Raw genomic sequence first — 27,447 nt, 5'->3', positions numbered from 1 at the left:
GGATTGACGGTCGTATCGACACACTTGGGTAAGAGATTTCACACAGAAAACAAAGTAAAGTAAAATTAACTATTAGTTATCATTTCATTTGTTAGTATCATTGTGTTAAAATAGTTCAGTCCAAAGAGACAGTATTTGATTTTACATTTTCTGATGTTTGTGTTTCTCATTTAAAGGTTTTGGAGATGGACTGATTCTTATTATGATTATTCATATGCCTTCATGTATCAATCGGGGACTCCCACATTGAGCTGGTTCTCAGCACCAACATCATACCTCTCCCTCTCCCCCCTCTGTGAGCAGAAAGCCTTCAAATTGTCTCTTAATTAACTCTGTTTCTGTTTCCTCCTTTTTCTGCTGCAGTTCTTCAACAGATTAGAGACAAATCAAACTTTGCTGTTTCATTTTTACCAAGAATATCTTTAGTTTTTACTTCTGTTGCCTTTTACTGTTTATTCAGTACAGCTGATGTTTTTCACCTCTATATATTTTTACTTTAGCAAAATAATCTCTGAGAACTTAAAATGACTAAAATGATAAATTTCACTCTTTATAATCTGATCTAAGTTTTGATATTTTTTCATATTGTAAATATGATTTATTAGAGTGTGATTGTTTGGTTGATTTTATTTACTGAAACTAGAAATTAATATTTATTAAAGACACTATTTGGTCAGAAATCCTCCACCTCAAAGATTGGCTGTTCTTTACTCCAATTCTGTCTGATTCAGTCAATATCAATATATTTAATAATTTACTAAAACAATTAATCAAAGTGTCATTAAAGGTGCAGAAACCCACCAGATGAAGGATTTAATAAAGATGTTCAGAAAATTAAAACAGATTAAATGAAAATGATTAAAACATTTTTTTTATGAATTCCTTCAATGAAAGTTTGATTTTTATACATTTTTATATTGACTTGATTTTAGTTACAGTTATAAACATTGTTTTTATGTTTGTGGGTTTTTAACAAGTATAATCTTTGTTTTATTTTTAACTATATAATCTTTGGCCTGGATTGAAAAATCAAAACCAAAAATGAAAATGACAAAATTATGCAAATACAATCGTTCATAGATCAATAAACTTTATTTTATAATGAATATTTAATAGTGCAACTGGAAACATTTTAAACATAGAAACAAAACAACTGAAATAATAATAAAATGGACGTGACGTCCAAAAATAGTCCCTGAAATAAAGAACCAGTTGAGATGAATGAAACGTCTGTCATCCTGTTTTTGGTAAAAAGAGAGAAAGAAAAGAGAAAATCAATAAATCATGCAGTTGGACTTATTGAGCTCATTTTTATTTATTTCTTGTATTTATTTCATTGGTTTATTGCTTCAGGCCAATTTGTAATGGAAAAATATTTCTGATGAATTCTTTATTCTAGTTTGTCGTTTTGCTAAAGTTGCACCAAAATTTCCTCTGTGGGACAATAAAGGATATTTTTTCTCTTTATGTAATATCTTTTTTATTTAATATTTTCATCAAACTTTTCTGTATATTAAACTTTTGCCTTTATATTTAAAATGTGAAACATTGGATTCATGGGGTTTTTGGTTCTTTACTAAAATGTTTTAGTTTCTTTTCTGTCACATGATTGTATTTAGTTGACAGTTTATATTTTGCCTGCTGTTGTTTGAGCTTCATGATAATATAGTTTATCTACAAATAAAGTGAAATGCTGATGTCGTGTCTCAGCCTCTTCATTCATGGTGGCAGCATCACACAGTTGGATCAGTGATGGTTCACACCACCAGTCTGGGTCCAGATCCGTCTCAGAAAACCCGTTTCCTGACTGAGGCGGGTCGGTTCCTCTCACACTGACAGACTCCACTCTTCTTCTTCTCTCAAACTGATGTAGCTTCAGGGTGAAACACAAAGTGAATTTATTTATTGGAGTACAGAAAAGCCAAAAGCTCAGGTGAGCAGCGAGGAGAAGAACAAAGACTCAGACAGGCAGGAGAAAACCAGAGATTAGACGAGGACACACAGGGAGGAGACACAGGTGGGGTTAAATACACAGGGAGGTAATCAGGGGCAACAAGAACCAGCTGGGGGCAATAAAAGGGTTGCAGGGTTTAGAGACTAAACTCAGAAAAACACAGAAAAATCCAAATCCTCACAGATCTGTGAACCATGGTCCTGATCAGTCACACCTGGTTCTTATGAAACTGAAGTTTCTTCAGTTTGTTGTTGATTCTTTTTCTCTTTTCCTCTTTTAACTGCTGACACGCTGCAGCTTACATAACCATGTTTATGTGTGCCTGCCACAGTCGTATGTAAACAGACTGAACTGGTTACATTAACCTTTAACCTTTACATTAACAGATGGCAGGAAGAATAAAAAGCTGAACTCTACAGTCTTTGTCTCACCTGGTTCCATCCATCAGGAGCCCAGTGGGCCGGCGCTGGACGGTGAACGTAACTCTGCATCCGCTCCACTTGCATGACATGTACGGCTTGTAACATTTGATCATTTTAAAGCCTGTTTTTACGGAACTAAATCTCATTATTTCTGAAGGTAATTTACACTGAGGGGTTCTGGTCGAGTTCTGAAACTGGTTAACAGACCTGGTGGAGCACAGAGACAAAAATGAATGAACTCCATCAAGTTTCTTTTCCTTGATTAAATCCGTTTGTCCTCAACAAAAGTTTATCGGTTTAATGTCTGAACTTGAGTCCATCTCGACTGGACCCCCCTGACAGGATGAGGTTCAGAACTAACAGATATTAACTCCACCACAGAAATACAAGATGGAGTCCAGGGGATAATCAGCAGCAGGGATGCAAACCGGACCCAGACCAAATGTCTCCAACTTCAACAAATATTTCACGACACAAAAATGCTAAACTAAACAGAAAAGGGAAAATTCCTCAACCAAAAGCAGGTCTTGGTATCAATAGATGATCCATTCACTCATCAATCAAAAGCCTCAGGATTTGGATATTTAATCCAAACTCTGCTGGAATTACAGGAGGCAACTAAAGTTTTGAAATCAGGGAACATTTCTCAAACTGAACAGATCAGTGAGTGAGAGAGGATCCGTTCATCCAGCATCAGAACCTCTCCACAGCCTCCAGAACTGTTCAACACGCTGCCGGTTCCCAGACAGTGACGGCATTTAGTTCAGTTTCTGGTAGAATTCACTCAGATGGGATTTTTAAAAACTATTAGGATGGGAAAGTTCACCACTTCAGAACTTATTCAGCAAATGAGATTTCTCTTCCCGAAAACCTGTTAACAAACTTTAATAAGTTTTTTTGCATTTTTTCGTCTCCATCAACCTTTTCTAACGTGATTCAACAAAATGTGAATAAAAATGTTTGGTGGAAACAAACTTATGAGAGAGTTTGATCCCCCAGTGCATCAGAAGCCTGGAGGGCTGCAAGGCTTTACGTGTCCCCCACCAGGCTAAGCATTGTTGGGTTTTGTTTTATAAAAATATATATTCTTAAATAAATAAAATGTATGTATTTTGTAATATTTTCTTAATTAGCCTGACTCTTCTGCAGTGAGCGTTTCACTGCAGGGTGAAGTCAGCAGAGTTTGCTCATCCAGAGACGCTCAGTGCAGCAGATTTAGCTCAGCATGCAGGGCCGGTCCAAGGCTCAATGAGGCCTTGTGCAGAAGTGGATTTAGGGGCCCCTCTTGCTGCTCAGAGCATCAGCAGCTCTAACAGCATTTCACCATGGATTCAGTGAAATCTGGTCCTAGTTTAGCAGGCTGGACAGTCAAATATAACTGTAGTTTTCTAAGATGAATTTATGAACAGCTAAAACTCAAAGATTAATGAGAGCATCAGATTGTTGCTATGGTAACAAAACAATCTTGTTCTTTGAACTTTGACAAAGTTGCCAGCTCCTTAAAATATGAAATTTAAATGATTATTTAAAATCTTTTAATTTATCTATGCTAAAGCATTGAATCAAATTTATCAGCCGTAGTTCATTTATGCCTTGGGCCGGCTCTACATGTGATCAACATTACATCGTGTTTTTAGATCCACGAACTGATGAACTAATTTGGATTCAACAAAAGAGCCAATAATTGATAATTATAATAATTTTATTGTGTTTTTTTATTTGATGTTTTTAAGACTCTGTAGTTGTGGCTTTAAGTGTCTCCCAGTACCTTAATGACCCAGAAATATTTTACATTTCCTGTCTAATTAACGAAACAAAAACAAACAAAACCCCAGTGGACCGCCTTGGTGCCTCGACCTCCGGGCTCAGCAAGTTTTCTGGGGTAAACCCTGTTGGTCAGATGATCCTCAAGGTTTGTTTGCAGAGACTCAGTTTCTCTTCTCATATCTGATCTGCTTTTTCTTGCCATCCTGATATGCAGTAAATTTTGCCGTCCTCTCCAGTACTGATATGCACATCAGCGTGTCTTTTCAAAGGCTGGAGAAGTAGTGTCAAAAAAGAGAAATCGTTTGAAACCTAAAACTGTGGAGAAATTGTTGTTTCTTAATAAAAATGAATGAAATCATCCAAGTTACACAAGCATTAGCCTATTCACTACCCCCTCCCTAGTTCCACAAGCACTTTCACTGTCCTCTGCCTGATTAAGCTCATGCCATTTTTCTAGAGTCACAGAAAAACATTATTACACAACATGCCATATCACATGACACTACTATTTTGGGAATAATTACACACAGAGAATACATTCAAACAATATTTTATTGTTCAAACAATATTTTATTGTACACATATGTACACCTTTTGTGAAGTCATTCCCAAGACCCATAATAGACAAAAATTCAATGCATCACATGTGTTAAGATACAGCGGGCTGTGATTGTACACCTGGCCAGTAGGTGGTGTCGTTTGCACATGAAGCCTCAAGAAATGAACCCTTTCTCGAACCAATTGGCTCAAGTGGTACAATGCCTCATGAGGCTTCATCTCACCATCACTACCTAAAACACATTAAAACACTGCCAACCTGTGTTGCATAAATCAACACTCCCAGCTCAAACCGTGGAGTAGCCGATCTGGTGTAACCCTGACAAATAAAAAAAACAATATATAAACATACAATTAGTTTTCATTAAAAAAGACCAAGTATAAAACCTACCTGCGGCGTCGAACAACCACGCACAGGTAATGATACCGTCCGAACACCATCAGCAATCAAATCCACAGTCAGCAAACACCCAACACACAGCTGGTCTGACACACAGGAAATTGATACTTTGCCACCATCCTTCTAGCTTCCCTTTTATGGAGGCTCAGGCCATAGAAAGAGCGACACCTAATGGTGCCACCTGTTACATAATTATTAAAAAAATAAACAAACATATCTTTTTGGTTTTGAACATCATGAAAGTCGGATCCGAACGACTCGGACCCAGGAAGCCCAGATGTGATCAGATCAATGAAAATGACGGAGGTCACATTAAACTTTTTTTTTACTTTTTTTTTTTTTTTTGAAATAGCAGTTGTGTTCACCCTTCATGAAACCTGACTTTATTTTCCTCACCATCATCAGAATATCTCCTCATCAGTTTCAGACCATCTTTCATGTGATTTACAGCCAAAACGTCCAGTAAGGATCTTCTGTGATCCATTCTTTCATTTAAAGGGAGCAAAATAAATATTCTTAGTGTCAAAATAATTATTAAAGCACATTGGATAGAAAGTGGTTTGTCTCCCTCTGGTGGCTGAAGCAGGTACTACAATGCAAGTGGTTCTCGTATGAAGGGAGTGAAGCATGAGTGAAATGTTGCATCAACATGTGGCAACACTAGTGGATGAAGCTGATGCTCTGCCCTTCAAAGCAGGGTAACCAGCGGGTGTCAACAGCGCCACCTTGGGAATTGCACCCAAGGAAATAAATAGGTTCGTACCCAATGAGAACAAGACTACCATTAATCACAAAATAGTTAATTTTATTGTTTTAAAAACCAGTAAAATTCAAAGAACCACAATAGGAAGAGAAGTGCACAGTACTGGGGCCTACCAGCAGGGGGAGGGCAGTCCAGATTTGGGAACTGGTCCTAAAACAAATTTTCCCAAGCACTTGTGAATAGACACTCAATCGTGAAGAAACACCGGTCACTCGCACAGTACACTGGTCCAGTCCCTCTGGGACTGAGTAACTTACTGCCACATCCCAGTATGAACAGGAGACTTCAGGCAGCTTCTGAATTTAAACAATTTAAATTAGCCAACTAAAATTCAGGTCGTGAGCAAAAGGAGAAACATTACTTACTGATTTCAGAATTTCGAGTTTAACCACTGCCAGTTAACCAAGCAGACTTCCCACTGAAGAGTGACCAAATGCAGGCATGAAGAGAGCAGGTGAGGGAGTCTGCCTTTATGCTCACACCCACTAAGGTAATTAGGTGCCAGGTCTCCTCAATCCTGATGCAGGCTTCATCCTGCTACAAACAGATTAGAGGAGATTTATTTTAACTTAAAGGCTGTACGGTTTCTCTGGCATCAAGTGCAGATAATTTAATTACATTTAAGGTGCAATCTTGTTCTGTTTATTTGTTTTTGTGTCTTCATAGTTTCATGGACAAACTGTTGTTCTGTAGGCAACAATGCAACATTTCATAAATGTAATTTTCTATGTGGTTTATTTGAGAAATAAATTATTGATGTAATATTATATATTTATGAGTGTTTTATGCTCAGCCATTGTGCAACTAAGCAAAAAAAAAAAAAAAAAAAGTGATCGCTCCAAAAGCAGGAAGTGGATTTCCTGTGGTGCATTCTGGGTAAATATTACCAAAGAGGTCATGTTATTCTAGGCCACCTGGAGAAATGATTTGTTGTCTTTTACCAAAGACTACAGAGAAATCCTCTAAAGCTCTGGAAAAAGCTACTCCGATTTTGTTTTAATTTTGTGAAGAAGGAAGGTGCGTTAAGTATTTCTTCAGAGGATTTTGTCGTCTCCTTCAGTGGTTCTGTGGTGGCGATGCCTGTGGTGTAGCGCCTCCACAAGTGAGGAGGGAAACAGCAGCAGCTGAAAATTTGCCAAATGTTGCATTATTGTTACTCAAAACCAGGCATATTTAGGTTTAAATAGTTTACCAAATCCTGACTGGAAGAAATGTTTGGTTTTTGGAGAAGCCCAGCCAGGATGGAGTCTGATGGAGCTTTATGCCCAACCTCAAATTGCATTTTTAGTGTGAGGGTGACAAATGCAGTTGCAGCTGCTTGTTTTTTATATATTGTAATTAAAATATATAAGATGAGAATAATCTAAAGCCACATTTCTGTATATCTGGAATAATAAAAGTTTATCAAATCATTGAAACTGGAAGGAAGATGTAAATTTTAGCCTTAATAAAAGTAATATTTGTTGTCTTGTTTGTTTGGTTACTTGGTTTACGAAGCATGTCATGAGATTTTATTTTAATTCTTAATGATGTTTGTGTTTCTCCTTTGAAAGACAGAAAACCTTAATTAGGGTGACCAAACGTCCGTATTTCACGTCCTGTCCCGGGCGTCCCGGGTTTTTTTTAGAAAGTGAGGAAATGTCCTGTTTTTTAAATTACCTTCATTGGACCATTAAATTTACGGGCACTAGGGCACTGCGCACGGCGCTGCGTGTGACGTAATCCCTGAGCCGCGTCAATGCGGGCAGCCCTGTTCTTAATCCAAGGTGTCGTGGTGTCTCTCCCCCCCCCGCCCCCCAACCCCCACCCCCCCAACCCCCGCTCCAACGTGTCGTGGTGTAATATGGTCACCCTACCTTAATGCTTATTTCTGCTGGTTTATATGCAGAGACAGTATCGTGTGTCTACATCACACAGAGAACTGGAACCAAGAAACTCCTGCAAGCCGGTACAAAACCATCAGCGGTCAGGAATCCTCCAAAGTGTCTTTTAATCCACAACGTTCCTGTTTTCCATTCCTTCGTGTTGGAACAGCTTGTCTACAACATATCATCATTCAGATGCTTGTGTTTCAGGTTTCACATACTTGTTGTAGTAAGTCAGATTCTGCTGTTTCTTAGTCAAACTATTTGTATTCTATGATTGCAGTGATTTAAATTATGGCTTTTCATTATAACAGTGTCAGTAAATATTTGTTCCTACTGTGTTTGTATGCAGTATTAAATGAAAAAATTAAGATTTAAGACACAATGAGAGCTTTTCACAGGAAAACTGCAGTGAAACTTTTATTTCTGACTGAAATACTGGAGAAACACAAGAGCCTGCTGTTTGTATATCAAACTGAATTATTATTTTTATAGGCTCCAGATGGAAATGACCCCTTTTCCAGTCCATGTAAATTCTGTGTGAACAACTTCTGACTTAGTTTCTGTTTTTCTTGTTCCTGGTTTCCAAACAGAAAGTTGTCTGTTTGGATTTAAGTGGAAGAGGAAACTTTTTTCCTGTGAACTATCAACCAGATGTTTACGTCACATTTTTAAAGCAGCAGCTCCTGTTTCTGTGCTCATGTCCTCCTCAGTTTGAACGAATGCAAGCGTCCGTCAATATGCAAATGAACTGGATAAACATGTAAGAATTTATACTATTATTAAAAGCCAAACATTAAAATTAATTTTACAATAAATACATTTGCAAAAGAAACATTAGCTGCGTTTCTATTGGCCAAATTTGCACAATTTGACGTTTCAAAAATAAATTCACTTAAAAAAAGCACGTATTAAAAAAAAGTTGATTGATTAAAAAGTTTAAAAGTCAAAGGAATTTTTTTTTTGGCCATTTTGAAATTAATTTATAGAAACACCTTTTTGCATCATGTGACCGGATGTCGGCGCTAAAGCAAACCACAAAGAAGACGACAGGAAGTGGTTGGAGGATGAAGACACAACAAGTTTTAACGATTTATCATGTGAACAAACGTATTCACATGTGATTTTAACTGTTTCTTATTGAATCGAAACATTGCAACTGTGTTTTTCTGACATTATTGACAAACGTTTGCACACATTTGTACTGGAAATGCAGGCAGTGTGTAGAGTTATTTTATTGCATAAGCATTAAAACAGAAACAGAGGACATAAATCCTTACAAAACAAATGATGATGCAACAGTGAAGCTAAAAATACATTCAGTTTGTAATGGCATGAAGAAAGAGAAGGTTTCTACTAATTTGACTGACTCACAAACATCTAATATCACACTTTCTATGTTTGAATTCATGCAAAATACTCTATTTAACAAGCAAAGCCAACTAAAAACCAAACAAATCTTGATTTTTACAGTTAATCTGCGTGAATAAGTCAGATGTGTTTCAGTGGATTCAGCTGGTGGGATCCTGGATCTGATTGGAGAAAAACAGATTCATTAGAGAACATGAAGCCATGAAGTGTTGCTCTGGATAACAAAGACCATTACCTTCCTACTTATTATAAGTTATTTATTTAAAGATTGTCTAAGTTATTCACCTACTGAACACAGATAATGCAGATAAAACTGAAGAATATCAGGACATGAAAGTGAAGGAATGAATAAGTTCAGAACAAATAGTATTCCACCTAAAGATGATACTAATCTGCTTCCATTTAACTGATTTATTTGGGGTTCATGCAAATTATCAGATATAATTAAATAAACAAATTCAAATTCAAACTAGTCAGGCAGCAAACAGACCAGTTGTGAGTTCAGGCTGCAGAAGAAGAGGAGACGATCTTCTCTGAGTTTCTGCAGGATTTTTAATCTTCAGTAAATCAGCAGTTTCTCATTTTCTCTGCGTTGTTTTTCCAGCCATGAATACAAACAAGAGCACTGAACCGATTTATGAAAACGCACAGGAGCTGGAAGAAGGTAAGACTCCATGGCAACCCTTCATCTGGGCTTCACTAAAGGAAGATGAATTAATTATTTAGCACAAAAACTTCTTCATCCATACTTTGGACTTTCTTCAGAGTTTGTGGCCAAACATGATCGTCTTTTGAAAATCCTGCTCATCCTGTGGAGTTTAATATACACTGAACAAAAATATAAATGCCTCATGTCAAATATAAGAGTTTTATCAACATTTGGGTTATGCAATATTTAGAAAAATCTAACTGTATTTTCAGTAATTACTGATCTTCAGATCAGCACTGATAACATTGTGGTTTGGTCGTTTGTAACAGACTGACAGTCATGATGGGGGTCGGGTTGAGGAATTTGATTTTGACCCAGTTGGCTTCTGGTAGGCGACTAAAGACAGTCTGAGGTGTGAGGTGTCTGTTGTTCAGACCAATAATCTCATCAGCTGCGTGTCGTAACCGGTCCTCAGATGGACGAGCCGGATGTGGCCATCTTGTGTCGGTCAGACGAGGATGAGGTCGATGTGCGGCAGTCCAGTCTGCTGGAAACCAGCTCTCAATCGGCTGACGGTCCGATAACGGACACTGAGCCGAGCAGCTGCTGCTCTGGTGAATGTTCCTGCATCCAGCATGCCAGTGGCTGCTGCATGAATCTGAGGCTTTATGACTGGTGAGAAAATTGGACATTTTGTGGTGGCCAGTTATTGTCCCCAGTCCGAGGATTGTCCAGGTGTTGTCCATTTTGTCTGATCACTTACTGTACCTGCTCCACCCATGCACTGAATAAAAAAAAATACTCACCAAGCAATGCTGAATGAGAAACAAGTAGGGTTGAAGATTATACACAAATCAATATTACTTTTGTACAGCAAATGTTCATTTACAGCTGTTAACTGCACATGGCAACAATATTTGACATGAAGCGTTTATATTTTTGTTCAGGATAATAATTTGGTGCAAAAGAAAACAAATACTTTTGTACCAAATATACCTCCATAAAAATCTGGTGTCCTGTGATCATGACCTGAAGAAAACTAATAAAACTCCAACTTAGTGAACTTTCTGAGTTCAATGAAGACATAAAATGTGAGATTTTAGTGGACAAATTAGTTTAAAGTTTAAGTGGAACTAAAAACACATTAATGGCATAATGAAAGCTAAATCTTATAGCAACTTCACGATAATTTTCTCCTTATAATCAGGGAAGAAAGGAAAACCAAACTGCTCCTTCCAGCTGCTGTCTCTGGGGATTCTGTCCGTCTTGCTGCTGGCCAGCATCGCCGTCATCGTCTGGAGTGAGTCTGTTTCTCTTCATTCTCAATTTTTATCAAACATTTTCAAACCAGTTCAATTAATTTGTGAGACTCTATGAAATATTTATGATTTTTAACTTTACTTTCCTGTTCTCACTTTTATGAACAATAGTTTATTACGAACCATTCTTTATCAAACTGACTTGTTTTTGAATGTGGGATAATTTAATTGGTAAGAAAAAATTACCAGAATGAAGTATTATTAAAGTATTACTAGAATAAAACGATAATATAACCAGAATATTATAGTTTATTATATAATGATTTTATTTTTACTTTGTAAAAGTGCAGAAAAAGGATCTTCATTGATTGATTGTTGTGTTACCATGGTTGCAATCTGATGCTATGAGTTTAATCTTTTTTGTGAATACATCCTCAGCAAATAAAAACCAATTGTCCTCAGTTAATTTTAAGCTCAGTCAGACAAACTAAGGCACTATATCTGTATTAAATGAGTTAGTGGAGGTCAAAGTTCAGTGGTAACTTATTACATTTACTTTCTTTTTGGAAAAAATATGCTTTTATCAGTATTTTTACTACACTGTTATTTTTATTTTTACTTGAGTAATTTTATTATGAAGTATTTCTAGTCTTACTTGAGTTTCTGGATTTTCTGCCAACTGAATGAAAAACAAACATGTTTTAACCAAAAGTCCATCAGAAACAGAAACAGCTGCAGTTAAAGTTTCAGAAGGTTTTATTGAAGGAAACTAATTTGGAAAAATTTTCATGTTGCCTAATTTTATTTTTGGTTACTTATATTATTTAATTATTGTCATTTTTGTCCTTATGACACCAAAAATTCCACTTAACTTCATATTTTGGTCAGTTTGATGATGTCATTCTTAAATATTAAATGACTGATCATTTGATCAGTTACTCAGTATTTGAGTAGATTTTTCTTTTATCAAATACATTTTTGCTCTTCCTTGAGTCATTTCTTTGACGGCTAACTTTTACTTTTACTTGAGTTAAATATATTGCAGTAGATCTACTCTTTTTTTGGCTGCTCCTCTGGCAGTGGAAGAGGGGGCCCTGAGTCAGATTCTGCCCGGGGCCCCTGCTACCTTGAGGCCAGCCCTGATGCCTCATGTTGTTTCCTTTCGTTAAAGTCAGCGTTGACATGATGAGCCATAAGGGAAAGCTGGACGACCTGAAGAAAGAGAACAAGCGCCTGAACATTAAGAAGAGTCTTCTGGAGAACGTGACAGAGCAGCTGATCGGGGAGCGGGACGACCTGAAGAGGGCGCTGCAGGTCATCCTGATGCACGACAACTTCCCAGTAAACCAGTTCTGCCCAGACAAAAGTGAGTATCCACCATGATGGTAATTTAGCTAAAATAAAAATAACATATCCAATCATTTAGAATCTGTATCTAGGATTGAAATAATTTAAATTAAAAGGGGAATGATTCTTAATATACGCTTCACTTTTTGACCTGAATTATTTTAATAAATTAAAATATTGTATTTTACTGAGATGCTCATGCAAAATTCAGATAAAAAGTTTGCATCAATAGAAAATATTTAAACATAAAATAATTGTTCATATTCTGTAAGAGACACACAACAAAACATTCATGAGCTTTTAAGAACTTGGAAGTCTCATAACAGCTTTCAGCATTTTCTAATCAGAATTTATGAGCTGATTTTTGATTTATTTGACCCTATCTAGATGAATCTGTCTGGATTTATTATCAGTAATATGCATAAATAAGACGTTAACAGCTCTATAACTGCTGACCAGAGAACATGAAGAACCGTTCTTCTAAAAATGTTTTATCATAAAATTGCTTCAGGTGCATTTGTTTAATAAAATCGCATTTAATTAAGGAGTTTGTAGCTGATAATCAAGTATTTCAAAAAATTTCTAGCCAAACAAATGTTGGTGTATGCTAAGCTAACTGTTACTGACCGATGTCAAGGCCGTTTGAGTCACGACAGAAACTTAGTAACTGAACACCACAGATCAATATCCTAATTAATGACTTCTGCTCATGTTATTATCAGTTTATCAAATAAAACATTATTTTACCTTTTTTTTCTTCTTGCTGGAGGTCCTGAAATAGCGGCTGCTTGAGTTTGTTGTGAAAAGCCCAAATTTTAACAACCCGCCCAAAGCTACTTGTTTCCAGCCACACCTGCTCACTCTGGGGGGAAAACTGTCCAATCTGGCAACCCAACCTGTGGAAAGTTACAGATCTCCAGAGAAGTGACGTGATTGGTCGATGGTTTACCATGTTCTTGTTAAAATTAAAATTCAGAAACACTTCACTGATTTCCAATGGAAATTAAATGTTGTTGTAACATAAAGTGTAGAAACCGACACAAGATGTGTTGATGGTAAAGAAAACATGTAAAAAATAACACATTGTTTTAACAGTGAATGTTTTCTCTTGTGCCTGCAGAGTGTCTGCCCTGCCAGAAGAGTTGGGAGAGTTTACTGGAAAAGTGTGACCAGTTTTATGACCAAAACTCCGGTCAGAATCCTGGGAAAAGAGCCCGACTGTACTGTCAAAACGCATCCGCAGACCTGGTGGTCGTTGATAACGTCACAGATCAGGTGACCTTTCAGGGCTGCAGCCTCAGCTTTTCAGACTGGCATTGAAAATTAAGACCCCTGGGATGTTTTTATTTTTCAGAGTCCTGCCAGTAACCATGAGATGAATTTCTGCTCATTGGGCCAAACCGACAACAACTGGCTCTGGATTGATGGGCGGAATGAAAGTCTTGGGTGAGAAACGTTTCTAAAACAAAAACAAATATAGTAACTGTTTCATAATTAGAAGGTTTTGTTCTTTAAGACTGATTACAGTCTGAATTTTGTACATGGTGTATTGGGGTCATTGCTGATAAAAACAAAAGAGACGCTGCAGCTAGCATAGCCTGTTGTGAATGCTAAGGGTAGCTAGCATGGCCACCAATGACGGCAGATAAACGGTTTTCCTGTACTGGTAAGTTAGCACTTTTAGCAGCAGGTGCATGAGAGTGATTGACAGCTGTAAGACCTTCCTCCTGACTCTGATTGGTTGTTTTTGGTCAGGAGCATTTCGCCAGACAGAAAGAGCAGCGCAGAGGGCAGGCTGAGGAGATAGACCTTTTCTATGATTACCTGTCTCATATTATACTGGGACAGTTTTAACAAATATGTAGAAAACGTATATTAATTAAAATAAGTTACATACTGCAGCTTTAAGGTCCTGATGGTGTTGTGATCTTGGTGCTCCTGCCTGATCTGAAACAGGAAATGTCTATTCTGATTTACTGAAAACAAAAAGTTTGTGTCTGTTCAGGTTTAAATAGGAATTATGACTGAATCAATTGAAACTAAATGAGGCTCCTTTGGTTTCTGTCTGTAAGGTTCTGGATGACCGGAGTGGTTTGGTATTCCGGTCCGTATGCCACGGTGATAACATGGTGGAAATCCTCAGTATTCACTCCAACATCTCTGTTTGGAAACATCTTCAGCTGTTAGACTGAAAGTCAGCAGAAGCTTCACATGATGCTGTTGTTGCATGCAGATTTATAACTTCATTTAATTACACAAAACTTTGCCTCATGTCTGAGTTAGTTTTCATCTTGATTTGTGTTTTAATATTTTAAAAAGCATTTCTAGAATCACATGTTCTGATGTTAGTAATAATCTGAAATAATCAGACACAAATCACAGCTTTTTTCTATACATATTAAAATATATTGTGATGTTTGACATTAATTTTATTTTAAAATTTCTGCCTTGTGTTCTTTTTTCTTGTTACTCTTTATTTAGTGTAACTTTTGTCTCTTTTACTCATTTTTTAAGCTTTTGTTTTCCATCTACCAGCTAATTGCTTATAAATAGAGTTTCAGACAAACTGGATCATTTTGGATCAATACTTTATTGTTTTCTGCTCCTGCTTAAGACATCAGTTAGTAATTGAATATGTTTAATAAAAGTTTATTTTCTGGTAATAAAAACAAATCTGTTCAATTCAACCTGATCAAAAATGTCTTCATGTTTTGACTTGTGCTTTGCTAATTTTATCTTTATCTTAATATTTGCTGAAAGCAGAAATAAAGCTCATCTCTCTCTCTCTCTCTCTCTCTCTCTCTCTCTCTCTATATATATATATATATATATATATATATATATATATATATATATATATATATATATATATATTCTGTAATAGTTTAGCAGGCTGGACAGTCAAATGTAACTGTAGTTTTCTAAGATGAATTTATGAACAGCTAAAACTCAAAGATTAATGAGAGCATCAGATTGTTGCTATGGTAACAAAACAATCTAACTATAAAGATTGTTCTTTGAACTTTTACAAAGTTGCCAGCTCCTTAAAATATGAAATTTAAAAGATTAATTAAAAGCTTTTAATTTATCTATGCTAAAGCATTGAATCAAATTTAGCAGCTGTAGTTCATTTATGCCTTGGGCCGGCTCTACATGTGATCAGCATTGCATCGTGTTTTTAGATCCACGAACTGATGAATTAATTTGGATTCAACAGAAGTCCAAATAATTGATAACTGTAATAATTTAATTGTATTTTTTATTTGATGTTTCTGTTTCTGTAGTTGTGTTTTAAAGATGGCGCCGGTGTTTGAGGCTCGCCGTCTGACACTCCTCCTGTTTTGCCTTTGTCTGCTGGCTGCTCTTAATTTTATTACAACTGTAAACTCTCTGATTGTGTATGATTGCCAAACATTACTGGCCATTGGAGCCTCAACTGGAAATATGTCATTGATCCTACAGACAACACCTTGACCCTGCTGTTGGGTCCAGCTCACTGTGTCGTTTCTGGACTCTACCTTTCTGATGGAAGTGAGCTCAGGTGTTGTTCCTAAAACTCTGAAACATGCAGTTCTGCAGCCTCTACTGAAGAAACTGATCTTGGATCCAACTGTTCTGGTGGATTATAGACCTTCTCTCTGAACTGCCTTTCATTTCAAAAATTCATGAGAAGGTAGTTTATAATCAGCTAATGGCTTTTCTTAATGAAGATAATATTTTAGATGTTTTTCAGTCTGTTTTTAAACCATTTCATAGCACAGAGTCAGATCTTTTAAAAGTTTTTAATGATATACTGTGTTGTTTTGGTGCTGTTGGATTTATCAGCTGCCTTTGATACAGTTGATCTCTGCATTTTACTTTCCCGGTTGGAACAGTGGGTGGTTCATCGGCCACGTTGCTCTGGATTGGTTTAAATCTTATTTGGCCAGGCGTACTTTCTGTGTTTGTCTTGATGCCCGTCGGTCCCCTCTGCTCCACTGTCGTATGGGGTCCCACAGGGCTCAGTTCTGGGCCCACTTGTACCTCCTTCCTCTTGGCTCTATGTTTAAAAAATATGGGATTGCTTTTCATTGTTATGCAGATGACACACAGAAAAATTTACCACTAACGAACGCAGACTCCACCTCTCTTCAGTGTCTGTTTTTATGTCTGGAAGATTTGAAAGCCTGGTGGCTCTAAATTTATTGAAACTTAATGAAGATAAGACAGAGGTGGTGATTTTTGGCAGATCCACTGTAGATTCTCTGACCAATCTTGGCTCTTTGGCCCAGTATGTCAAGCTGGTTATTACAAATTTAGGGGTTAAGATGGATGCTGGTCTAAAGCTGGAAGCACTTAAGGCAGCTAGTCAAAGTAAAACCTGTTATTTCCAGAAAGCACTTCAAAACAGTGATCCATGCATCTGTGACCACACAGCTGGATTACTGTAATGCACTTTATATAGGAGTCAATGATTTATATGTTTCCCAGTTTCAGAGGGGACAAAATGCAGCTGCAGTCTTTTAACAGGTACATGAACATTTGACCGAATTTCTCCTGTTTTAGCTTCTTTACACTGGTTGCCAGAACATTTTAGGATTCATTTTAAAATCCTTTTATTTGTTTTTAAAGCTCTTAATGGCCTCATCCCTCCCTATCTGTCTGAGCTGTTCCATTTTTACTCACCCTCCCTCAGGTCAGCTGATCTGCTGTCCTGAAGGTACCAAAGACAAAGTCCAGCTCAGAGGGAACCGAGGTTTTCCTGTCGCAGCTCTCAGGTTGTGAGATGATCTTCCTTTGACCTCTTCACTTGTTTTTAAGTCTCTTCTTAAGACCCATCTTTTTTCTTTGGCTTTCGGCACAATCTGAGGGGATTCACTTTGTCTTATTGTTTCTGTATATTAATATATATTTTATATTTGATCTTTTCTATTTTATAAATGCATTGTGTTTTCTGATTGTGTGTGGCTCTTTGGTCCTGTTGGGGTATAAAATGCTTCATAAATTAAGTTGGTATGATAATGTTTAAAACATTTGGTTTAAGTTTTCATACATGGTTTTGTTCCTGCTTGTTGAAGCTCTGCTGGCAGAATCACTGACCCACTCGACCCTGTTGTTCTGTTGGGACATTTCTGCACCGATACCTGCAGTAACGTCCCACCAGGTTCTGGATGGGCTGGAACAGCAGCAGATATTAACTCTGCTTCCGACTGTTCAAAAGCCTTTTGACAGGCCTCTGTCCATTTAAATGATGACTTTTCTCAGTGAGCTGGTGTTTCTGTCCGGCCTCTTCAGTAAATCCTCTAATGAACTAATTAGCTTTCTGGATCTGGAGGTGATGGGGAGGGACTCGGCTGGGGCTGAAGAAACCTGGCTGAGGATCAACTTCTTTATTATTTTAACATTATAGACACTCTGCTGGCTCAGGACGCCCAGGACAGAGCAGCTCTGGGTCCAAACTGGCAGCTGAGGCTCCACCTGAGTCGTTGGATCACACCTCAACCAGGTGTTTCAGATCTGGTTTTAAAGGTCACAGCTATCAGTTCCGATTCTCTGAAAGAGGCCACGGCTCCTCTACCCAGCTGACTTCACCACCAGGAGATCTGATCGCTGCGAACGGCGCCGTCCCAAATGAACTTCCTCCATCTCTACTCCTGTTCCCGTTTATCTCCTTCCCCACAGGTGAGTCCAGTTACTGCTCAGCATCTCCTCTGCAGCAGCAGCAGGCCTTCTGCCTCACAGTGATATACTGATCATCACAGTTCACAGAAAAGTCCTGGACAGTTAAAAATACTAAATTAATGGGTTTAGGAATGAGAGGAGACTTTGTCTAGTTCACAAAAACATCTTCTTGAAAGAAATAGGAAGTAAACAAACACAGGTGACTCTTACACCAAGTGATTGTTGTTGGAGACAGGAACCTCAGTCTCTCTCATAATTTGGTTTTGTTGATTATTGAAATAGTCTGGAAAGTCTTTATGGACAGACTGGGTCACTGTGAAAACATTTGAGGATCATATGGATAAATTTATCATTGGATAAATTATTGCATATGGCATATTGTATTTTCTTGAGGAAAGAAGGAGCAGAAATTTATATTTATACATGTTTAGTTTGTTTTTATGTATTTAATCTTTTCATTTATTTTGAGATTTTTGCAGTTGATTTGTTGTAGTTTGTCTTTTTGGAGAAGAAAATACAACACCGTTGACATTTTCTCTTGTTCCTTTTTTACACAATAGTATCATGTTTGCATGTTGTGAGGAAGAGGAACGTTCTGTTTGCTTTTCTTGAAGTTCAAATATGAGGAATTGTTGAGAAGCTGCTATAAAAGCGTCTGCATTTCTCCAGTTCTGCAGGTTTCACAGATGGCAGTGGATCTCGGTTCTGGAGGTTCTGAAAATCCCGTCTTCAAAGCCCAAATAGGTGAGAAACAGTTTGAGAATATTCTACAGGTTTAATATGAGAAGGAAAATTTTAATTTATCTCTGATAAACCTGCAAGTTTAATTCTGTATGAGCTCAATATTAAAGAATTATAAATAAAATAATTTAAATAGGGCATCAGAGAATGTTCTATGAATTAATGTTTAATTATTAGTTACCTACTTGTTTATACTAGTTAAATTAAAATTAAAAATATGGGGAAATTCAGGTGTAGTTAATCATAAACTTTTCATTTAGAAATTGTTCATTTATTTAAACTTAATTTGAAAATAAAGAATAAATAATTTCTATAAACCCAAAAGCTCTGAATTTCCTTTTATTCTAAGTTGTTGTTGACTTTTAAAACAAAAGTTTCTTCATACAACCAGAAGAAAAGTAATTAATAATAAGTGACTATAACTCTAACCCTCGTTCATTTTCTGAAAACCTTTTATTGTTGTTTCTTTTTTTATTTCAGGGAGAGATGTGAACGTTTCTTCAGGCGACGTTTATGAAAACCTTCAGAGAATCAAAAACTGTAAGAAAGTTTTGGCTAAATGATTCTGACAGAAAACTGGAAAACTTTATGAAATAAATGTAAGGAATTAATTATTTGGTATTGATAAATAAATAGTTTATAAATAATTAGTTTAAGAACATTAAATAATCTGAGTTAAGAACAATAAAACACAAAGAGAGAAAATATTAACTTCTCCTTTTATGATAAAATAAAATCCAGCTGATTGATTCTGAATTGGTCTGAAAATCATCTTAAGTTTAAAAATATTCATATAATTATTTGATCATTTTGATTAAATTAAGAGACAAATGATCAATACCTTTATTTTTAATAGTTTGTGTTTTATTATGTAGTGTCTTTATGTTTTTAATTTTATTCAGGCGAACAGCAGAAACCAAACTCTCACTTGACGCCCAAAGAAGCTGCTGCTATGATGCCGAGTAAGTTTTAATAAATTCATTATAATCTGCTAATTATAAGAGAACCAGAACATTTCATTCAGAGGAGGGATTGACTAACGCTGTTAATCCCTCAGGATTAGGCCTGTAATCTGTTTCTAGGACAGATTAACCAAACATCTGGAGGAGTTTCTTGGTTCAGGTTTTACTTTCTTCTCGACTTTCAGCTACTTTTCTCTTGTTGCCTTCAGAGACTTTTAAGGGTCATTATTATGTAAAATCAATCTTTTAATCTTTACATCATGTTATAAAAACATTTCTGGAGTGTTACCGTGATTCTTTCATACATGTTAGAGAAATGATTTTATCTCCATGGCAACCACTCAGCTGTTCACTGGTTGGACCAACAGCGTTCTCTGTGTGTAACGTCTCTAACTGTTCATTACTGCTGTAGTTCTTTACTGACATCTGGTTGATTCTTCACAGACGTTAAAGTCCATCTGGTTCTGGTTCTGGTTTCGGTGGGGATCCTGTCCGTCCTGCTGCTGGTCAGCATCGGGTTCTTCTCCTGGGGTAAATCTCACTTTCAGGTTCTGCAGGTTATTTTTCTCCAACAAAATAGCTGAAATTATTTCCATGTTGAAAAACTTCAACAAATCTGCAAGAACATGAACGCTTTCAGAAAAATGTATTCAGAATGATGAGAAATTTTAATCCAAATAAACTCGTTAAAAACAGAATCACATTAAAGCTTCGGGTGAAATTTTACTTTTAGACTCGAAACTGGTCGTTAACCAGCAGGTTGTTGCTAGGTAACCAACGAGTTGATGAAACCAACATGTCCGTCTTGTAATCTGCATGAACTAATAATTTCCTATGAAATCTGTTACTGTTCTTTAGCTTAAACATTTTACAACAATAAAACTCCTAGAATTGTTTTTTTTCTGGTTCCTCTCTTTTACAGCCGGTTGGAAAGTGAACCAACTTGATGAAGCCTTCAAAAAACACTCAGAAGAGATGAAGGATCTGGAGGAAAAATCACAGAACGAAACTGAAAAACTGAACCAGAAAATCCAGTTGATCCAGAAATTCAATGCCTATCCAATGAATGAACAATGCAACGGCAGTGGTGAGTTTTTCTAAACGTCCTGCATGTTTAAGGACAAATGAAACGTTTCACCAAAACCAACATAAGATCTAATAAATGTATCTCATTTCTAATTCTAACTGACAAACAATAATCAATAATTACTGATAAAATCTCAGTGTAACAGTAGAATCACGATACAAAGGGAAACTTTCTTTAAATAGTATTTTTAAATTACTGTATTATTATTATTTTCTGTCTCCAGAGTGTCTGCTGTGTCAGAGAGGTTGGATCTTCTTCAATGAGTCGTGTTACTTGTTCAGTGATGTTTGGTCGCTTTGGAATGAAAGTCGTCAGTTCTGTCAGTTCAAATCTGCTGATCTGATTGTTATTGATAATCATCAGGAACAGGTGAGTTCTGACACCAATCATGTTACAAATTCAGATTTTAAATATGGGATAAAACTGTTGACTTGATCATTTTTAATGTTGTAATTAACAGAAATTCATTTATTACAACCTGAAGTCAATCCACTGGTTTGGGCTGTATAAAAGTGGGAGTGACTGGATTTGGATTGATAATCGTAACGACACACTAAAGTAAGAGATTTCACACAGAAAAAAACGTCATAAATTAAAAACATTTGTTACATTTCATTGTGTTAAATTATCTCTGTCAAAATAGATTATAGTTGATTTTATTCTTCCTGATGTTTGTGTTTCTCATTTAAAGGTTCTGGTACCCGTCTTACCCGCGGTCTTCTCATTCTAATGCAATCATGTCTCAATCAGGGAATCCCACAGAGAGTTGGTTCTCAGTACCAAGTACATATGGCGCATACCCCATCTGTGAGCAGAAAGCCTCCAAAGTGTCTCTTAATTAACTGTTTCTATTTCTTCCTCTTTCTGCTGCTTTTCCAGATCAACAGGTTTTATATAAATAATCAGAATTTTCTTTGAAGTTTAATGTGAATATATTTAGTTTTTATTTTCTGTGGCATTTCACTGTTCAGTCAGTATAAATCTGTTCTGACACATTTTTACTGTTTTTCTGAATTTAAAAAAATCCAAGGACTGAAATAATTTAACTCCATATATTTGAATCTACTTTTCTTCATAGAGTAAATGATAATTACAGTGTAACAGTTTTATTGTCATTTATTGATTTATTGATACTTAATATTTAAATTATTCATTAATGACACTATTAATAATAATAAATGAAGTTTATTAAAGTCTGTGAGGCCATAAATCCTCCACCTTAAAGAATAGTTGTTCTTTAATCCAGTTTGATTTGTTTTATTGTCCCATTTAAAGAAAGTGATGCTGATTATAATAGATTTTTATAATTTATTTTTTGCAATCATCCTGATGACAGAAACATAAATTGTTTTAATGTTAGGCTGTTTGTGGATTTTGTAACAAGTTTTAATATTTGCTTCATTATAAAATTATTATTATTGACCTCTAAGATAAAACTGTAAAGATAAAACTTTGATTTAAGATCAATTATTTGATTGTAATTGAAAAATTATTTTAAAACTTTTCTATATAGAAACCTTTTATCTTTATGTTTTTGAATTAACTTATGATAAAATGTTTTATTATTTACTGTATTTCAGTTTGAAATGTTTATTCCTCTGATTGTTTTCTGTCTCTACATGATTGTAATCAGTTAGTTTATGATTTGTTTGCTTCTTTTAGCTTCATGATGATTTTATCTGCAGATAAAATAATAAAACTCATTTAATGATGTCGTGTCTCAGCCTGTCTGGTCCAGATCTGCTGCAGAAAACTGAGACAAGTTTGACCCTGACTGGGGTCGGTTCAGGTCGGGTCGGTTCGGTTCGTGTCGATTCCGGTCAGGTCGGTTCGGTTCGGGTCGGGTCGGTTCCGGTCAGGTCGGGTCGGGTCGGTTCGGGTCGGGTCGGGTCGGGTCGGTTCGGGTCGGGTCAGGTCGGTTCGGTTCGGGTCGATTCCGGTCAGGTCGGTTCGGTTCGGGTCGGGTCGGGTCGGTTCCGGTCTGGTCGGGTCGGGTCGGGTCGGTTCGGGTCGGGTCGGTTCGGGTCGGTTCCGGTCAGGTCGGGTCGGGTCGGGTCGGTTCGGGTCGGTTCCGGTCAGGTCGGGTCGGGTCGGGTCGGTTCGGTTCGGGTCGGTTCCGGTCAGGTCGGGTCGGGTCGGGTCGGGTCGGTTCGGGTCGGGTCGGTTCGGGTCGGTTCCGGTCAGGTCGGGTCGGGTCGGGTCGGTTCGGGTCGGTTCCGGTCAGGTCGGGTCGGGTCGGGTCGGGTCGGTTCGGGTCGGTTCCGGTCAGGTCGGGTCGGGTCGGGTCGGTTCCGGTCAGGTCGGGTCGGGTTGGGTCGGTTCGGTTCGGGTCGGGTCGGGTCGGTTCCCCTCACCAACAGACTCCAGCAGAGACGGACTGAGACTACAAACAGCCCTGGACTTTGACTAGACCGGCCCACAGCCATCAATTAAACACCTGTTCCAGGTGTTACGATATTTAATCATGACACAAAACGACGTTTAAACTAAACCAGCACTGATGCAGATTAATGTGGATTATAGATTAATGTGTTTTATTCCAGTTATGAAGAAACTGCAGCTCAACCTGAAAATAAACAACAAAACAGTTTTTATGAATCCAGTTGATCATCTGATAATCAATCTTATTAATTACTGTTTGGTGAAAAAGTTGGTAAAATAAATGAAGTTTATGTAAATCATTGATGCTTTGAGGACAGAGATAATTACATCAGAAAGTTTATTTCATAAATCTAAACATTTTTCTAAATGTTTCCATCAGCATAATTCTGTTTTCGTCGATATTAAGTCCAGATTTCATTCTGACGGTTCGTTAAAAATCCAGGAAACAGAAATAAATCGTCCAGCAGAGAAAAGCAGCTTCACTTTCTACCAGCAGAGATAGAAACCATTAAACTGGTTCTGAAGGTTCTCTGAGCTGTTAGGTTGGGTCGGGTTCAGGTATCAGAACCGGACCGTAGTTCCAGGTCCGCAGGTCAGAATCAGCGTCTCAGTTTAATCCATCGTTCTTCTTCTTCTTCTTCTTTGAAGGAAGCTCTTCGTCGTCGGCAGGTTTCTCAGTCACTGATTTGTCCTTTCTGCTTTTTTTCCTTCTCTGCTTTTCTGTTGCCATGGTAACCTCTACTTCCTGCTGGGATCTGCGATCTGATTGGCTGGATTGTCCAGGACTCCGCCCAGTTTCTGCAGGGTCAGCATCATGCTGAGCAGATTTCTTCTTCTTCTTCTTCTTCTTCCTGTTGCAGTCAGAGGGAAGCGGCTCAGTTTCCTCTGCAGACGGATTTCTTCCATCTTCTTTCTGATCCTCAACGATCAGCTCTTCTTCTTCTACCTCTTCTTCCTCCGTTTTATCTTTCCTCCTCTTTTTCTTCTTCTCTGGTTGAAAACCTGCTTCAGGACTTTCATCACCGTTCAGTTCATCACAGCTCTCTGTGCATTTCTTCTTCTTCTTCTTCTTCTTCTTGCTGCGGTTCGTCTCCTCCAGATGAGTCGCTGTGTCACAAACAACTGGAGAACTTCCTGTTTGGCTCTTTTTTCCATATTTGGTCAGGAACTCTGCTTCCTGCTGCTCCAGCCTGGCCAGCTTGGCGCTCATGGTCAGACCGTGCCGCGCGCCTCTGAGAGCAAAACAACCACAGGATTCATAAAGAAACGTTGGAGCTTCGACCTTCTATGGCGGCGTGTCAGGACCGTGGTAGAATTAAAAACACACATTTTGAAATTAATCCCTGAAATTCTCTAGAAGAAACTTGAAAAGCTGAACATTTTCTAAATATTCAGAAATTTCCAAGTTTTTTTTCTGAGATTAATTTAAACATTTCTGGGTTTTTTGATGAAAATTTACTTTTTCTATCTTTCGTGGCCCTAAAACGCCGTCGTGTTCTTTAGGATTTTATTCATTTTGTTTTAATTTTCTACTTACTTGTGAGCCGTTCGTCCTCCACAAACCTTCATCAGATCAGCGTCTGAAAGTCTGAAGAAAAGAAAAAAGTTAGATTTTAATCTGAAAACCTGAAATTACCTGAGTAATTAATTAAAAACAGATAAAACCCATAAATGAATAAAAAGTATTTCTGGGCTTTATGGTTTTACAGTCTAGTTCCAGAACAAGTTAAATTCATGTTTTCCCTCTAAACTTCACACAAACCCAGGATGGTTTTTTTCTATTGAATATTTTTGAATTTCTTCAGGTTATTTTCATCCAACCTGAAGAGTTTCTGTTCTGCTCAGACTGACTGAAATATTTATCATGTTGCTGATTTCATGTTGTTCCTGTTCAGAGTTGGGTGTCAAATTCTGAAGAATTTATTTCTATTTTAAGCTTCTGCATGAACTGGAAATGAACTTTGATTCAGTACTAATAAAAACTTCACCTGGTGGTGCTGGACAGATCCAGTTTCTGCTCCTCTTCCTCATCTGAGCTGCTGCTGTCTGAACTCGGGGCCTTCGGCTCCGGCTCCTCCTGACCGGACAGCAGCGTGGACGACTGGAACAGACCAAGACGTTTTTCCCTCTAACGTTGACCTACGACCCCGGAGCTCTGCCCCAAAGACAGAAGCTTTACCTTCACAAAGCGGCCGTACAGCTTGAATTTGTTCTGCAGGGATTTCCGAGGCTTTTTGTTGGAGATCGCTCCCTCCTCTTCCTCACCTTCCTCAGGCGTCTTTTTTAATCTGATTCCATTCTGAAGGAAACAGGAAAGTTTTCAGACTCGAGTTGGAAGCAAAATATGACGACATATGAGGGTCACTGCAGATAGAAAACATATGTATTGATTTCTGCCAAAGTCAGAAGATGTGATATTAATCTCAGAAGTTTTCTAGAGAAAACGAGAATATTTCTGGGTTTGAAAAGTTCAAAATTTCTTGTAAAAAAAAAAAAATCTGACATTTTCTAGAAAAAAAACATGAAAATTTCCGAGTTTCAAGAGGTGAAGATTTTTGATTTGCATCTAGAAAACTTTTGAGTTTTTTGTAGCCAATTTGTGATTTTTCAAACTCAAATTTCCACTTTTTTTTTTCTAAATTTTTTTTCTGAGATTTTTGGTGGAAGTTTTCAGCTTTATGCGTCGTAACAAAATGTTTAATCAAAGTGACACAAGGTTTTCATTCAGACTTCAGCAGCTGATAAAACATGAATATTCTTAGAAATCTACGGCGCTCCTTCGAGGACATGACCTGACGTGTGACCTTTGACCCACCTGGCCGGCCTCCACCTGCAGACTGGACGAGGCTTTATTGAAGACGTGATCCCACCAGTGGAAGCTGAACTGCTCTCCTTCTCTGTGGCCGATCTGAAGGAACAAACAAAGCTCCTGGCTCCGATTCCTGCAGATCTTTAAAGACCCAGGTCCACCGGTCCACTCACCCCTCCTTTGTCACATTTGACCTTGACCTTGATGGCTTCTGATATGCCGTTCTCTGCTCGGCCGAGTCCTTTCCCTGGAGAGAGAGTGGATCCAGTAAGAACCAGTCTGGTGACTGTTACCTGCTGGTTTTTGATGGTTTGGTCGCTCTCACCGTGCTCCCAGCCGTGACTCAGGAGCAGCTGCTCTGCAAACTTCAACCCTCGGCTTTTCTCCTGCTCAGCTTCAGCCATCTGAGAGAAAACGAGACTTTCAGCTGGAGAAACCAACGAATTAAACACATTCACAGCTGAAACTGGGTCTGATTTAATCTGTTTACTTAGTTACTGCAGAACTAACAGCAATCCGAACATTTCTGGCACCAATAATCACATCGACACAGGAAAATCCAACTATTTTCTAGGTAAGTTTTCAAACGTTTGCAGCACCACACGGACAAATCTTTCTGAATCGAGCGATTTGATTCAGAAACAATTCAAACAGTCTGGAGATTATGTTTAAATTATGTGACTGACAATAAGAAAAGACCATGTAAAGATACAGGTCAAGTCATTTCCATTAGTTATATTTCTAAAAACGTTGCTCAGTTTATCATTCAGTTATTGATAATCACAGGAGACTCCGGAGGTTTTCGGATCTCTGCACTATAAGACCTTCACGGTTTGAATAAAATACTTTTTAGTTCAAACAGCAGCAAAACATTAGATGAAGCTCTGGATCCAATTAAACTGACAGTTTTGATTGACGTTATCTAAACATGTTCGTAATAAGCAGCATTAAATCCGATCGCTGCATTAATCCCGAAAAAAACTCAACAATAAATCCGGCTTCATGTTAAAAAACACAAGAAATGTTTAACAAACCTTTTCTTCACGTTTTGTTTTGTTGAAGTTTCCTCACCCGGTGGAAAACCCACGTTTTTCCTGAATGAAACCGGAAGTACATTTCTTCTTCTTCAAACGCCGTGACGCTTTACCGCCACCTACTGGAGTCACCATGAATCATCCCAAATGAAGACGAAAGAGGGATCTTTGTCCAAATATGCCAAAAATTATTTTCAATTAATGGTAAGAACTAGCCGTTCAAAAATATTTTAATAATAATAAAAAAATATCTGAATATATGTTAATATTATTGAATATATTAAAAGGCAACTCAAGTAATGCGTAACTGATAATAAAATAGATTTAATGTTTTTTTTTATAATATAGATAAATAGATGCAGCTAGATGAAAAAAAAAATACTTATGTGCAGATTCTGGCATTTTGAAGACGAGAA

General features: G+C 37.4%; 3 protein-coding genes across 3 annotated transcripts; 2 read left to right on the top strand and 1 right to left on the bottom strand.

The window, feature by feature from the left end:
- Positions 1-10,224: 10,224 nt before the first annotated feature.
- On the top strand, positions 10,225-14,611 carry LOC122831153. Its single transcript, XM_044117110.1, has 6 exons — positions 10,225-10,363; positions 10,957-11,049; positions 12,180-12,374; positions 13,476-13,630; positions 13,710-13,801; positions 14,428-14,611. The coding sequence occupies exons 1-6, from the start codon at positions 10,225-10,227 to the stop codon at positions 14,540-14,542; spliced, it is 789 nt and encodes a 262-aa protein (XP_043973045.1). The 3' UTR covers positions 14,543-14,611.
- Positions 14,612-17,991: 3,380 nt separating this feature from the next.
- Positions 17,992-22,136, top strand: LOC122831836 (natural killer cells antigen CD94-like). Its single transcript, XM_044118341.1, has 9 exons — positions 17,992-18,016; positions 18,686-18,760; positions 19,238-19,297; positions 19,660-19,719; positions 20,164-20,250; positions 20,642-20,806; positions 21,030-21,175; positions 21,267-21,364; positions 21,498-22,136. Exons 2-9 carry the CDS (start codon positions 18,703-18,705, stop codon positions 21,646-21,648), a joined length of 825 nt encoding a protein of 274 aa, XP_043974276.1. The 5' UTR covers positions 17,992-18,016; positions 18,686-18,702; the 3' UTR covers positions 21,649-22,136.
- A 1,372-nt stretch (positions 22,137-23,508) lies between these two features.
- gpatch4 (G patch domain containing 4) lies at positions 23,509-27,136 on the bottom strand. Its single transcript, XM_044118340.1, has 8 exons — positions 27,032-27,136; positions 26,323-26,401; positions 26,171-26,244; positions 26,004-26,096; positions 25,368-25,487; positions 25,177-25,289; positions 24,726-24,776; positions 23,509-24,420 (listed from the first exon to the last, which is right to left on the bottom strand). The coding sequence occupies exons 2-8, from the start codon at positions 26,399-26,401 to the stop codon at positions 23,796-23,798; spliced, it is 1,155 nt and encodes a 384-aa protein (XP_043974275.1). The 5' UTR covers positions 27,032-27,136; the 3' UTR covers positions 23,509-23,795.
- Between the last annotated feature and the right edge of the window lie 311 nt (positions 27,137-27,447).

The sequence above is a fragment of the Gambusia affinis genome, linkage group LG05, assembly GCF_019740435.1.
Source record: "Gambusia affinis linkage group LG05, SWU_Gaff_1.0, whole genome shotgun sequence".
NCBI lineage: Eukaryota > Metazoa > Chordata > Actinopteri > Cyprinodontiformes > Poeciliidae > Gambusia > Gambusia affinis.
Note: the sequence above shows the minus strand (reverse complement) of the source record. Positions and strands in the feature narration are given on the sequence as shown.

Excerpts from the sequence above, each read along its gene's own strand:
- LOC122831153 (XM_044117110.1), top strand. The coding sequence starts at position 10,225 with ATGGACGAGCCGGATGTGGCCATCTTGTGTCGGTCAGACGAGGATGAG. Across the intron at positions 10,364-10,956 it reads GCCGAGCAGCTGCTGCTCTG|GGAAGAAAGGAAAACCAAAC; the intron begins GTGAATGTTCCT and ends CCTTATAATCAG. Across the intron at positions 13,631-13,709 it reads TTGATAACGTCACAGATCAG|AGTCCTGCCAGTAACCATGA; the intron begins GTGACCTTTCAG and ends TTTATTTTTCAG.
- LOC122831836 (XM_044118341.1), top strand. The coding sequence starts at position 18,703 with ATGGCAGTGGATCTCGGTTCTGGAGGTTCTGAAAATCCCGTCTTCAAA. Across the intron at positions 18,761-19,237 it reads CGTCTTCAAAGCCCAAATAG|GGAGAGATGTGAACGTTTCT; the intron begins GTGAGAAACAGT and ends TTTTTATTTCAG. Across the intron at positions 19,298-19,659 it reads CCTTCAGAGAATCAAAAACT|GCGAACAGCAGAAACCAAAC; the intron begins GTAAGAAAGTTT and ends AATTTTATTCAG.
- gpatch4 (XM_044118340.1), bottom strand. The coding sequence starts at position 26,401 with ATGGCTGAAGCTGAGCAGGAGAAAAGCCGAGGGTTGAAGTTTGCAGAG. Across the intron at positions 26,097-26,170 it reads TCAAATGTGACAAAGGAGGG|ATCGGCCACAGAGAAGGAGA; the intron begins GTGAGTGGACCG and ends TTGTTCCTTCAG. Across the intron at positions 25,290-25,367 it reads TGTACGGCCGCTTTGTGAAG|TCGTCCACGCTGCTGTCCGG; the intron begins GTAAAGCTTCTG and ends GGTCTGTTCCAG.